At 40.5% G+C, this 12,347-nt stretch overlaps 1 protein-coding gene across 2 annotated transcripts; it reads left to right on the forward strand.

Annotated features, from left to right (window-relative positions):
- Positions 1-4,256: 4,256 nt before the first annotated feature.
- Positions 4,257-7,995, forward strand: CB3H15orf48 (chromosome B3 C15orf48 homolog). 2 transcript variants are annotated; one of them, XM_049613576.1, is made up of 5 exons: positions 4,257-4,350; positions 4,463-4,524; positions 4,697-4,782; positions 5,625-5,685; positions 7,606-7,995. In XM_049613576.1, the coding sequence occupies exons 2-5, from the start codon at positions 4,489-4,491 to the stop codon at positions 7,672-7,674; spliced, it is 252 nt and encodes an 83-aa protein (XP_049469533.1). In that variant the 5' UTR covers positions 4,257-4,350; positions 4,463-4,488; the 3' UTR covers positions 7,675-7,995. The 2 variants fall into 2 exon arrangements, with proteins under 2 accessions (XP_049469533.1, XP_049469532.1); XM_049613575.1 differs by lacking the exon at positions 4,257-4,350 and having other exon boundaries at positions 4,366-4,524.
- Positions 7,996-12,347: the final 4,352 nt, after the last annotated feature.

A 12,347-nucleotide genomic window follows, 5' to 3' on the forward strand; every position in this document is an offset into this window, starting at 1 on the left:
ACCTTATTAGAATTCTGACAATTCATTCATGTTATCTCTCAGCTACTGGTTTTATGGGATAAGGCAGCCATTAAGGCTTCACCATCCTAGTCCTGAGACATCTTGGCCCTTAACTCAGACTCTAGCTATGGACTCCTTGTTTTCCCTAGAAAAAGTTTCTAGTGTCCAGACTGGAAATGTAGTACCTGCACATTGTAGAGACTGAGTTTTGATTTGAAAATGTCTTTTTAAATTGTAATGGTAACTTCTCAACAAAACTTTGGAAGCCCCCTGAGAACAAAAACCATGTGTCTCCTCTCATTGAAAAACTTGATAAATAATGAAGTCAGATCAAGGATTTCTTTGGATCAGTTTTAATGTGATTTGAAGATGGCTCTGGGCAACTTGTAAAAGCTGTGTTCTTAATCAGTGAGAAAAGAATACTTCAGCTTCCGAGCACCTGGGAAGTGTGAACAGCTTTCCCTATACACTGAGCTCAAACTCTTTTCTGAGCCACAATTAACAGCCATAAACAATACAGTGTACTCCCAGACATTCCAAAATTAAGCAAATGCAGTTTTTACTAAACCTGGTAACTAGGTAGACACTGAAGGATGGGCAGAAAGAATTTCAACAAAAAATATTTTTCTTATAAAGACTAAGCTGGGCTGATTAAAATCTAAGTTGAAATTCTTAGACTGGGAGCCAAGCAGCCATGGTTCAACACGCCTGTAAAGGGCATCAGCTAGAGAAGGTTCTAGAAGTTACTGGCAATTAAGGTGGGATGGGGAGGCTTCCTGAAGGGATTATAGGCTTTGGAGCAGATGCGGACAGTGATGCTGGTGAGTGTCCTAAGTGGGTTCTTTGGGAGCTGCCAGAGTTTGAAGGGTGGGAGCTGTGCCTGCAAGTAATCCTGGAAAAAAACAAACTACATATTGACCTTGAAGCTCCCACAAGGTCAGTAAAATGGCATTAATTTAAAGGAAGGTAAGTGTGGTTGTCTGGGTCTAATTCTCATTGCTGCAAATAGAAATAAGCAGATCTTAAAGGTTATATGGGTACATTATATCTGTGTATACAATTTGTAATTTTTAATACATTTTATTCTGAACATTTTCAAACATAGAATAGTATTAAAAAAAACCCACATACTTACCACCTAGACTAATTATTTTACTAAAGTTGACCATTTGTGTTTTTTTAAAAATGTTTATTTTTGAGAAAGAGAGTGCAAGTGGGGGAGGGGCAGAGAGAGAGACAGAGAGAGAGAGAGAATCCCAAGCAGCCTCCATGCTGTCAGCCTGATGTGGGGGTCAAACCCATGAAGCATGAGATCATCGCCTGAGCTGAAAACAAGAGTTGGAGGCTCAATGGACTGAGCCATGAGCCATCTGGGTGCCCCTGCTTCATTTGTTTTTTTTTTAGCAGAAATATTTTAAAGTAAATCTCAGTCAGGGTTCCTGGGTGGCTCAGTCTGTTGAGCCTCCGACTTTAGCTCAGGTCATGATCTCATGGTTCATGAGTTCAAGCCCCACATTGGGCTTTCTGCTGTCAGAACAGACCCAATTTGGATCCCCTATCCCCCTCTCTCTGCCCCTCCCCAGCTTGCACTCTCTCAATAAATAAATGTTTAAAAACTAAATAAAGTAAATCTCAGTCATTATATTTCTCCCTTAAGGGGCACCTGGCTGACTCAGTTGGTAGAGCATGCAATTCTTGAGATTGTGAGTTCAAGCTCCAAGTTGGGCCTAGAGCTTACTTTAAAAAAAAACAACACAAAAAAACCCAAAAAAACAAAACAAACAAAAAAAACCCAAAATTTTTTTCCACCTGAGTTGGGTGGCTGACTTAGGCTCAGGTCATGATCTCACAGCTCATGAGTTCGGGCCCGCATCGGGCTCTGTGCTGACAGCTTAGAGCCTGGATCCTGCTTCGGATTCTGTGTCTCCCTCTCTCTTTCTGCCCCTTCCCTGCTAACGCTCTCTCTCTCTCTCTCTCTCTCTCTCAAAAATTAAACATTAAAAAGATTTAGAAAGATGTTCCCCCCTTAAATATTTTCATATATAATCTCTATAAAGGGGGGGTATTTTTTAACATAAACATAATATCATTATCACACCTAACAAAATGAACAATACTTCTTTAATATTCTTTCATATCTGGTCTGCATTTGGTTTCCTTAACTGCTGCCAAATAAACATCTTCACCTTTCGTAAGTTTTCTCAAAGACCGCCTTGGTGGAATTATTCACCTGCCTTTGGTGCCACATCATGCCTAGGGTTATTTACAGGCACTAAATTGTTAAGAACCTTGAAGTAAGGGACTCATATCCTATTAATCTTTTAAATTTACTGTGCCCTTGTTCCCAGGTTAATGCCTAGATTACTACAAAACAGTACTGCATTTTGAAAAGAAACGGCATTGGCGAAACAGTTTACAGACATCAGTGAGCAAGGGCTACACTCTAATTTTAATTTGGGGGCCATAATACATTCTTGTAAAATTTCTTTCTTCCTCTTTCTTCCTTCCTCCTTCCCCTTCTCTCTCCCTTCCTTTTTCCTCCCTTCCTTCCTGGAAACACATGACACTTTTTAAAGAAACTTCTGACAAAAGTAGTTTTAGAAATCCCACAGGAGCATTAAAAGGCTCCTTTGATTCTATTCGAAACAAACCACAGAGAATTAATGTTGAGTTTTCTTTGATGTATTGATTACTGAACCTAACCAACCAGAAAATGTCTCCAGTTACAACTCTGGGGTTACATAGGGAGAATCCTTATCAGAGTAAGTGGGTTTGATGCTACATTTATGATCTTCCTTATATAAAACAAAACAGCCTGTTTCCGATTCTGTGTCTCCCTCTCTCTCTGACCCTCCCCCGTTCATGCTCTGTCTCTCTCTGTCCCAAAAATAAATAAAAAACGTTGAAAAAAAAATTAAAAAAAAAAAAACAAACAAAACAGATATTTGCAAATAGTAATTACCATTTACTGATGTGCTTTACATACATTCTAACATTTTTTCCAACTGCCTCCCCTGCTAGGTTTGTTCCCATTTTACGGATATATAAACTGAGACTCATCATAAAGGTTAAGTTTCATTTCCTCAAAGTCTTTCAGCTAATGAAGTGTAGCAGGGGTGGGCTCTGAATTCTGGGCCATTTCACTGCAAAGCCCGAACCTTAAACTAAAAGGGGTTGAAACAGATCTTGGGTCTGATCATTTCCAGGGAACATGAAGGTGTTTCCCTTTTAACATTAACTGGTAGCTTGAACCTCAAACAATTTAAAAATAATTGTTTTTAATAACTATTTTTAAATAACGGCGCTTGTGTTCTTGGCTTAATTGCAGTATCTAAGAGCGCCACCATGCAGAAAGAACAGGGGTGTTGGGTGTCAGACAGGCATGGGTTCTGATTACATTTCCGCCTCTTACTATGCGACTTGAGTATCTCTGAGCCTCTATATAACATACTCACCTTGTAAAAATGCCGAGACGATTCCGGCACAGAGTCTAGCGCATGGGCTTGCTTTAATGGAGTTGTTAGCATTATTTCCGTGGTTTTGCAGCTGCCTGCATGCTCTGTGCAAGGCGAGACTGCTAGTTAAAAGGAGACTTCCAGACGACGCCAAGGACTGAGTCGTCTCCGAGAAGGAAACCTTTCCAAACCTGATTCTTTCTGTATCTTCTCCCTCACATGCTGATTTTTTTCCATTAAAAAAAAAAAAAAATGGGGGGGGGGAGGGGATGGAAATTAAAATTTTTTAAGGAACAAATCAGGACACCATGGGAGTTCTGAAGTGAATTTTACATTTAATTATAATTATCTCCATATGTGGAGATACATCTTATTTTAGAGCTTTTAATGTGATTGGATGGATTTTAATTTACCTGCCTGTTCCTGGGAGCCACACCCCCCTCCATCCCTCTAGACCCCGGCTCTCCGGCTTCTTTTCCAGACCTCCTTTTAGGGGGCTTGGTTTTCATCCAGGCCTTGGCCATCAGAGCTCCGCTTGCTCTCGGTGCCGCTCTCTTGCCGGCGCTGGGCCCGGCCGGGAGCAACCTGGGGCATCAACGCCGAGCCTCAGCTCTCTGGGCGGCAAGTAAGGACCACGCCGGATGGCAGGGGGCGCCAGCTCCCGCGTTCGGCCGCTGCGCGTCCTCCAGCTGGCTGTCCTGCAGGGGGCGCCCGGAAGCCGGGCGCCGGGAGGGGAAAACGAGTCAGGCTCCGCACGCCCCCCGCCAGGCCCGCGTGACCTGAGCGCCCTGGCCCGGCCCATCATTTGCGGTCCGTATATAAAGTGAGGACGCAGAGAGCTAGTTCGGTTCGGGGCGTTTTCCTCGTCCGCGCGCCGCTCTGCCCCGCCTCCCAGGTGAGCTGCCTCAGGCTGCCTTGGGGAGTACGTTGGCCGGTTGGAGCCCGCCAGATTGGGTCCTTAGTGGCTGAAGTTTTCAGCAGCATCTTGGATTTTTTTTTAATTCTAGATTTGGCATTCAACACTGAAGTCATCATGAACCTCTTCCAACTCCTGAGGAAAAAGAAGGAAGTAAGTTTTAAAGCAATTGAAATTCTTGACTTAAAATATTAATTTTTAAAGATGAAAAGATGGTGCAAATTTTGAAGAAAGTATGTAAGATGATATATAGTTATTCTGTTATATGTCACATGTTTCACATTGAAACATGGGAATATTCACCCTCAAACCTGTTCTCTGTTAGCTTATTCCTTTGGTGCTGATGATGACCACAGCAGCGGGTGGAGCTTCGGCTTTTGCAGTATATTCCCTTCAAAAGACTGATGTGATGTAAGTAGCCATCATTTATACAAACGTTTTTAGCAGTGCTAGATTGACCTTCCGCATATGAAATGCATGGTGTCAGTTTCCTAGTTTTACCCCCAGGATAAGAATGTCAAATTGTCAACTTGAAGTTGGGACTGGAAAGCAGCCTGATATCGGAAGACCCTTGAATTATGATATTAATAGGATAAGTTTGTTCCTTGTATCTAAGTATCCTTTCATCCACTGACCCTCCTCTTCTTCAGCAAGGTTTGATTTTTTTTTTTTAACTTAAGTTTTGAAATTTAAAGTTCTTAAATGGCCTTTACAGATTCATTTGTCTATAGTGAACCTAACCTCAGCTCTGGATATAGGCAGGTAAAATGCCATGTATCCTGGAATATGAGGAAGAAAGAAACTTGAAACTGATCTTGGCCCAGTGCAGGGCTGGAGAGGGTGGTAATGCCAGGCTCTGGCCCAGGGGCCTTGCACCTCGGAGTTCACCATCTACAGAGTTCAAGCCCGGCCCCTCTGCCTGTCCCAGAAACCAGGGCAAGAACGTTTTTGCTTGCATTTATCCTGGCATTTCCACCCCCATTGCTGTTCAGCTTATGGGAACATTCTCCAGTTCAGCCCAATAAAAGGAATACAGACCTTTCACCCTGCAGAGGAATCGATCCTTAATGTTTGAGCCAAATCGTGAAGTTCCCTTAAGTAACCTTCCATTAATTTCAGTGAACTAACAGATATATGCCTGTTTGTCAGTCTAGGTCTGTCCTGTGATGTCCCAGCATGTTTATAGACCCACTGTCAGAGTTGGTTTAAATTTACTTACTTTGATGTTTAATCAGCTTTCTTTTACTTTTTAGCATTGATCGGAAAAAAAATCCAGAACCTTGGGAAACTGTGGATCCTAATGTACCTAGCAAGGTATTGCTAAATTAAAAAGTGGTTTACATTTACCCCAAGCTTTAGCACCCTTGTCAGCAAAATGGATTTAATACCTTTCCCTTTTGGGGCACCTGGGTGGTTCAGTTAGTAAAGCAGCTGACTCTTGATTTTGGCTCAGGTCATGATCTCGTGGTTGGTGAGCTCAAGCCCCTCGTTGGGCTCTATGCTGACAGCGTGGAGCCTGCTTTGGATTCTCTCTCTGCCCCTCCCACACTCATTTTCTCCCTCTCTAAATAAATAAATAACTTTAAAAAATACCTTTCACTTTCAGGGTGCCTTTGAGTGTAGTGGTAAAGGGAGTGCCATGGAATTCTGGAGATCTAGTTCAAATCCTTGTTCCATTATTCACAGGTGATTTTGGACAACCTGGCCTTTCTGAGGCTCTCAGAATCTCTAAACTGGGCTCAATAATAGGATTCTACCTCGGAGTTAAGAGGATTAAAGAATGTAAAATACATAACGCCCTTTAGCATAGTGCCTAGCCCATAGTCCGTACTTAAATATTAACTTTCATCATTATTGTAATATATTATCTCATTGTATCCATTGCTTGTCTAAGGTTAATACAAGGTCTATTGTGATAAATAACAGGAGCTCCTGAAAACAGGAGTGGCGTTCTCTTTATGCAAAATCACCTAATAGTCGCTCATTCTTTTAAGACTATAGCAAAGACTTTTTTATATTTCTGAGTCTGTTGGAATCAACACTACTTAGATCTGTCAGGAAAGCTTTTTTTAAACAAAACTTTCAAATAGTTGAGTTTGACCTAGTGAAGGACATTTAGAATCTTTAAAACTACCTGCATCTCTAAGCAAAATAAGTCAGGGAAAGACAAGTACCATATGATTTCATTCATATGTGGAATTAAGAAACAAAACAAATGAGCAAAGGAAAAATGAGAGAGAGACACCAAGAAACAGATTCTTAACTATAGAGAACAAACTGATGGTTGCCAGAGGGTGGTGGGTGGGAGGATGGGCGAAGGAGGTGATAGGGATTACGAGCACACTTATGATGAGCACTGAGTAATGTACAGAAACGTTGAATCACTATATTGTACAACTGAAACTAATATAACACTGTAGGTTAACTATAACTGAAATTAAAATTAAAAATTTTTAAATTTTTATTTATTTTTGAGAGTGGGAGAAGGGCAGAGAGAGAGGGAGACCGAGGATCCAAAGCGGGCTCTGCACTGACAGCAGAGAGCCCCTGATACAGGGCTCCAGTTCACGAACTGTGAGATCATGACCTGAGCCGAAGTTGGTTGCTCAACGAACTGAGCAACCCAGGCGCCCTCCAAAAAATTTTTGAAACAACAAAAAAAACCTATCTACATCTTCTGTGTCCTGGGGTATGATATGTATGGGGTATGTCCTATGTCCTGTAACTGTGACGATAAATGAGAACCTCTGAATTTGAGTTTTTGGGAAGTCAAGGACTATCCACAGCTCTGTCCCTTTTCCCTTACTGCATAACTTAGATCATGTGTACCTTTGTTGAGTAATTACAATGAGGAAGTTTGGTTAAGAGCCTACTGTGTGCCAAGCCCTGTGCTAGAGCATTTTACATCCACTCACCGGGAGCAGACACACTTTTTGAACTTATAGTTCACCTAAAGCCATAGGAAGCTTAGAAATCTAGAACCTGTTATGTGAAAGTGGGCAAATGTATATGACCTTTCTTGATGATCCTATAACACTCAGGAACCCAAAGGCTTTTTAGAGCTCGTATTACTGGTTTGTGCATGTTCTTAGAGATGGGAAGAAATGGTTCTTTGACTACAAATATTATGGTGATGCTCTTTCCAAAAGGGAGTGTGGACAAACCCTAAAAAGGGACATGAGGATGAAGGACAGATCCTGAAAAACATTTGTATTTTCCTTCTTTTTTTTCAAGCTTATAACAATCAACCAACAATGGAAGCCCATTGAAGAGTTGCAGAAGGTCCGAAGGGCCACCAAATGACCAGCTCTTGCTTCTTTCTTCCAAAGAGTACTCTATGAATCTAGTGGAAACATTTCTGCACAAACTAGATTATGGATACCAGTGTGCAGAAATGCTTCTGCTACATTTTTAGGGCTTGACTACATTTTTGGACTCTGGATAGGAATTATAAAGGTAGTGCAGCAATAACCACGTAGTTCAAAAATAAGTTTGTGTTTATTTTCTTGTTGTGAATTTAATGTTGTGTATTGAAATTTTTATGTTTATGATGCCTGAATATTTTCCTAAAGTGTATAAAGATTTGTAAACTAGATTGTCTATAATAAAATACTATTTGTGCAAGGTTTCTTAAAGATACATATTTAAATAGAGGAGAAAGTCTTTTTATGGAAGAAAAACATATTTTGAAGCATGGAGCTTCATTTTCTAAAACAACATACAGTGCAAATTTGTGTGTAAACTTTTCTTCCAAGTTTATTCATTCACCAGAAATTTATTGAGCCCCTGCTGTTAGCTATGCCCTGTTCTTGTGCAGGTGAGATAAAGCAGTGAATAAAACCAAACTTTGGAAGGAGATGAATAAAAGATGGTAAGCACAATGAGGAAAATGAAGAAGATATGGGGGATGAGACTTGCATGACAATTGGGCTTGGAAGGAAGTGCTGGGATTACAACGTAGGAAGGTGGGGCACACCGAAACCGGCCTTGCAGATGCCAAGGATAACATGGTTCTCCCGTGAGGGTGGGGGAGGCGAGAATGGAGAGATTTGCCCATGCACGATAGAGTCCAGGGCCACTCTTGACTCTGGCCAATGGTGACTTGGAGACTAAAGGTGCAACCAAACCCACATGTTCCTGGGCTCCCCGTTGACTTTTCTTAAAAATAGAACCAAGTATGGGGCGCCTGGGTGGCTCAGTTGGTTAAGTGTCTCACTCTCGGTTTCAGCTCAGGTCATGATCTCACAGGTAGTCAGTTCAAACCCCAAGTTGGGCTCTTGCACTGATAGCATGGAGCCTTCTTGGGATTCTCACTCTGCCCCTTGCCTGCTTGTTCTCTCTCTCTCAAAATAAATAAACTCAAAAGTGGGACCAAGTAGGGATTGCTTTTCATTAAGTTATTTTTTTAAAAAGGAGGTATAATTTATTAAAAAAAGGAGCTATGAACACACCATAGTATTCATCCATGTAAAGTGCACACTTCATTGGTTTTTAGTGTATTCACACAAAATTTTACAACCACCTCCACCATCTGACTCCAGGATATTTTCATCACCCTAAAGAGAACCCTCTGCCCATTAGCAGTCATTCCCTATTCCTGACCCCTCTGCTCCCTGCCCCAGGCAAACACTGATAAACTTAATCTTTATGGATTTGCCCATGCTGGACATTTCACATAAATGAAATCATACATTATGTAGCCTTTGTCTCTAGCTCTTTTAACTTAGCATAATGTTTTCAAGATTCATCCCTGTTGTGCCATGTGTGAGTATTTTATTCCTTTTTATGACTAATTTTCCGTTGTATGGATGTACCATATTTTGTTTATCCATCAGTTGATGTGGATTGTTTGCACTTTTTGGTTGTTACATCAGTAATAGTGCTGTGAACAGCCACGTCCAAGTTTTTGTGTAGCCATACATTTTCAGTTCTCTTGGGTGTTCATCACCTCTTTTAAATAAAGATGATGCATGCTTTTAAAATTTTCCATCTGAGGGGCTCCTGGGTAGCTCAGTCAGTTAAGCATCGAACTTTGGCTCAGGTCATGATCTCACGGTTCGTGGGTTTGAGCCCGGCGTTGGGCCCTGTGCTGATGGCTCAGAGCCTGGAGCCTGCTTCAGATTCTGTGTCTCCCTCTCTCTGCCCCTCCCCTGCTCCTGCTCTGTCTCCTTCTGTCTCTCAAAAATAAAGAAAAGTTAAAAAAATATTTTTTTAATAAAAAAATTCCATCTGAGGAGCACCTGGGTGGCTTGGTCAGTTGAGCGTCCAACCCTTGACTTCAGCTTAGGTCATGATCCTGTCATGGGATTGAGGCCCATATCAAGCTCCACGCTGACCATGGACCTGGCTTGAGATTCTCTGTCCCTCTGCTCCTCTTCATCACTCGCAGCTCTTTCTCTCTCTCAAAAAAAAAAAAAAATAATAATTTAAAAAATTGTTTTAGTTTCCATCTGAATATAATAGAAATTTGAGAGAAGGGCTAAATTCCTATCACCTTCCCGGCAATAAAAAATAACTAGCTCTTGCTAGAGACTTGGCGATTCTGAAAGGATTAAAACAAGACTACTTCCGCCAACCTTTGTGATTCCTTATCACCTCATTTTCCCAGATGAAAATCTCCAGTGGTTGATCTCATGGTATTACCTGTACCAATTAGGAAGCAAAATTTTATTTGCTTAAGTTTTTAAAGTGCACTATGGTACCCTTTAGGCAAATAAAAATGAACAACTTTGTGAAGTTTGGCCAACTAGGAGAACAAACTGCAGAGTGTTTTGTGAGGGGTAACCTTTCAACTTTAAAACACAAACCTGATTGAAATGCAGTAGCTTTAAGGGATGGGCATGACAATGGAGGGTGGCAGGTTTGGGAGGAAGAAACCCCAAGAGCAATATTGATAATTAAATTTCAACACTGACTGATTTTATTTTTGCTTGTGTTCTTAGCATTTGCCCCAAATGTTTTATTTTGAAATTTTCAAATATGTGGAAAAGGTGGAAAATCAGTACAAGGAATACTCACAACTTTTAATCAAACATTTTGCCACATTCGCTGTATCTCTCCGTATATTATTATGCTCTTTTAAAATGAACTCTTTGAAGGAGTGCCTGGGTGGTTCAGGCAGTTAAGCGTCCAACTCTTGATTTTGGCTCAGGTCATGATCTCATAGTTCATGAGATTGAGCCCCACACTGGGACAGTGTAGGGCCTGCTTGAGATTCTCTCTTCTCTCTTTCCCTCTCTCTGCCTCTTACCTGCTGTGATCTCTCTCTCAAAATAAATAAATAGAAATTTAAATATATAAATAAATAAAATGAACTCTTTGAAAATGAGTATACACCTCATAAAGCTTCTTATACCTAATACATTATACATTATAGTATATATATATGTATATGTATATATATATGTATATATATAGATACATTATACATTATAGCTAACTGTAATACCATTATCATTCCTAAGAAGATTCACACTAATTCAATTGTATCACCCAACATACAATCCATTTCCATTTTCTCTAATTGTAATGTCCTTTATAGCTGTATTTTTTTTTTTTGAGAAATGAAAACATTTTATTTCTGTCTTTTTTTTCTATAATTTATTTATTTTTTATAATTTACATCCAAGTTAGTTAGCACATGGTGCAACAATGATTTCAGGAATAGATTCCTTAAGCCCCTTACCCATTAAACCCACACCATCACCCCCTACCCCCTATCCCACAACTTCTCCAGTAACCCTCTGTTTGTTCTCTATATTTAAGAGTCTCTTATGTTTTGTCCCCCTCCCTGTTTTTATATTATTTTTGCTTCCCTTCCCTTATGTTTATCTGTTTTGGATCTTAAAGTCCTCATATGAGTAAATTCATATGATATTTGTCTTTCTCTGACTAATTCCACTTAGCATAATACCCTCTAGTTCTATCCACGTAGTTGCAAGGGCAAGATCTCATAATATTCCATTGTATATATGTACCACATCTTCTTTATCCATTCATCCATCAATGGACATTTGTGCTCTTTCCATACTTTGGCTATTGTTGATAGTGCTGCTGTAAACATTGGGATGCACGTGTCCTTTTGAAACAGCATATCTGTATCCCTTGGGTAAATACCTAGTAGTGCAATTGCTGGGTCGTAGGCTAGTTCTATTTTTAACCTTTTGAGGAACCTCCATACTGTTTTCCAGAGTGGCTGCACCAGTTTGCATTCCCACCAGCAGTGCAAAAGTGTTCCTCTTTGTCCACATCCTCACCAACATGTGTTGTTGCCTGAGTTGTTAATGTTAGCCATTCTGACGGCTGTGAGGTGGTATCTCATTGTGGTTTTGATTTGTATTTCCCCAGTGATGAGTGATGTTGAGCATTTTTTCATGTGTCTGTTTGCTATCTGGATGTCTTCTTTGGAGAAGTGTCTATTCATGTCTTCTGCCCATTTCTTCACTGGATGATTTGTTTTTTTGGGTGTTGAGTTTGATAAGATCTTTATAGATTTTGGATACTAACCCTTTATCTGACATGTCATTTGAAAATATCTTCTCCCATTCCATCAGTTGCCTTTTAGTTTTGCTGATTGTTTCCTTCACGTGGAGAAGCCTTTTATTTTGATGAGGTCCCAAGAGGTTTGTTTCCCTTCTGGAGACGTATTGAGGAAGAAGTTGCCGCGGCCAAGGTCAAAGAGGTTTTTGCCTGCTTTCTCCTCGAGGATTGTGATGGCTTCCTGTCTTACATTGAGGTCTTTCATCCATTTTGAGTTTATTTTTGTGTATGGTGTAAGAAAGTGGTCCAGGTTCATTTTTCTGCATGTCACTGTCCAGTTTTCCCAGCACCACTTGCTGAAGAGACTGTCTTTATTCCATTGGATATTCTTTCCTGCTTTGTCAAAGATAGTTGGCCATACATTTGTGGGCCCATTTCTGGGTTCTCTATTCTGTTCCATTGATCTGAGTGCCTGTTTTTGTGCCAGATAACTGTAT

The sequence above is a fragment of the Panthera uncia genome (assembly GCF_023721935.1).
Source record: "Panthera uncia isolate 11264 chromosome B3 unlocalized genomic scaffold, Puncia_PCG_1.0 HiC_scaffold_1, whole genome shotgun sequence".
Taxonomy (NCBI): Eukaryota; Metazoa; Chordata; class Mammalia; order Carnivora; family Felidae; genus Panthera; species Panthera uncia.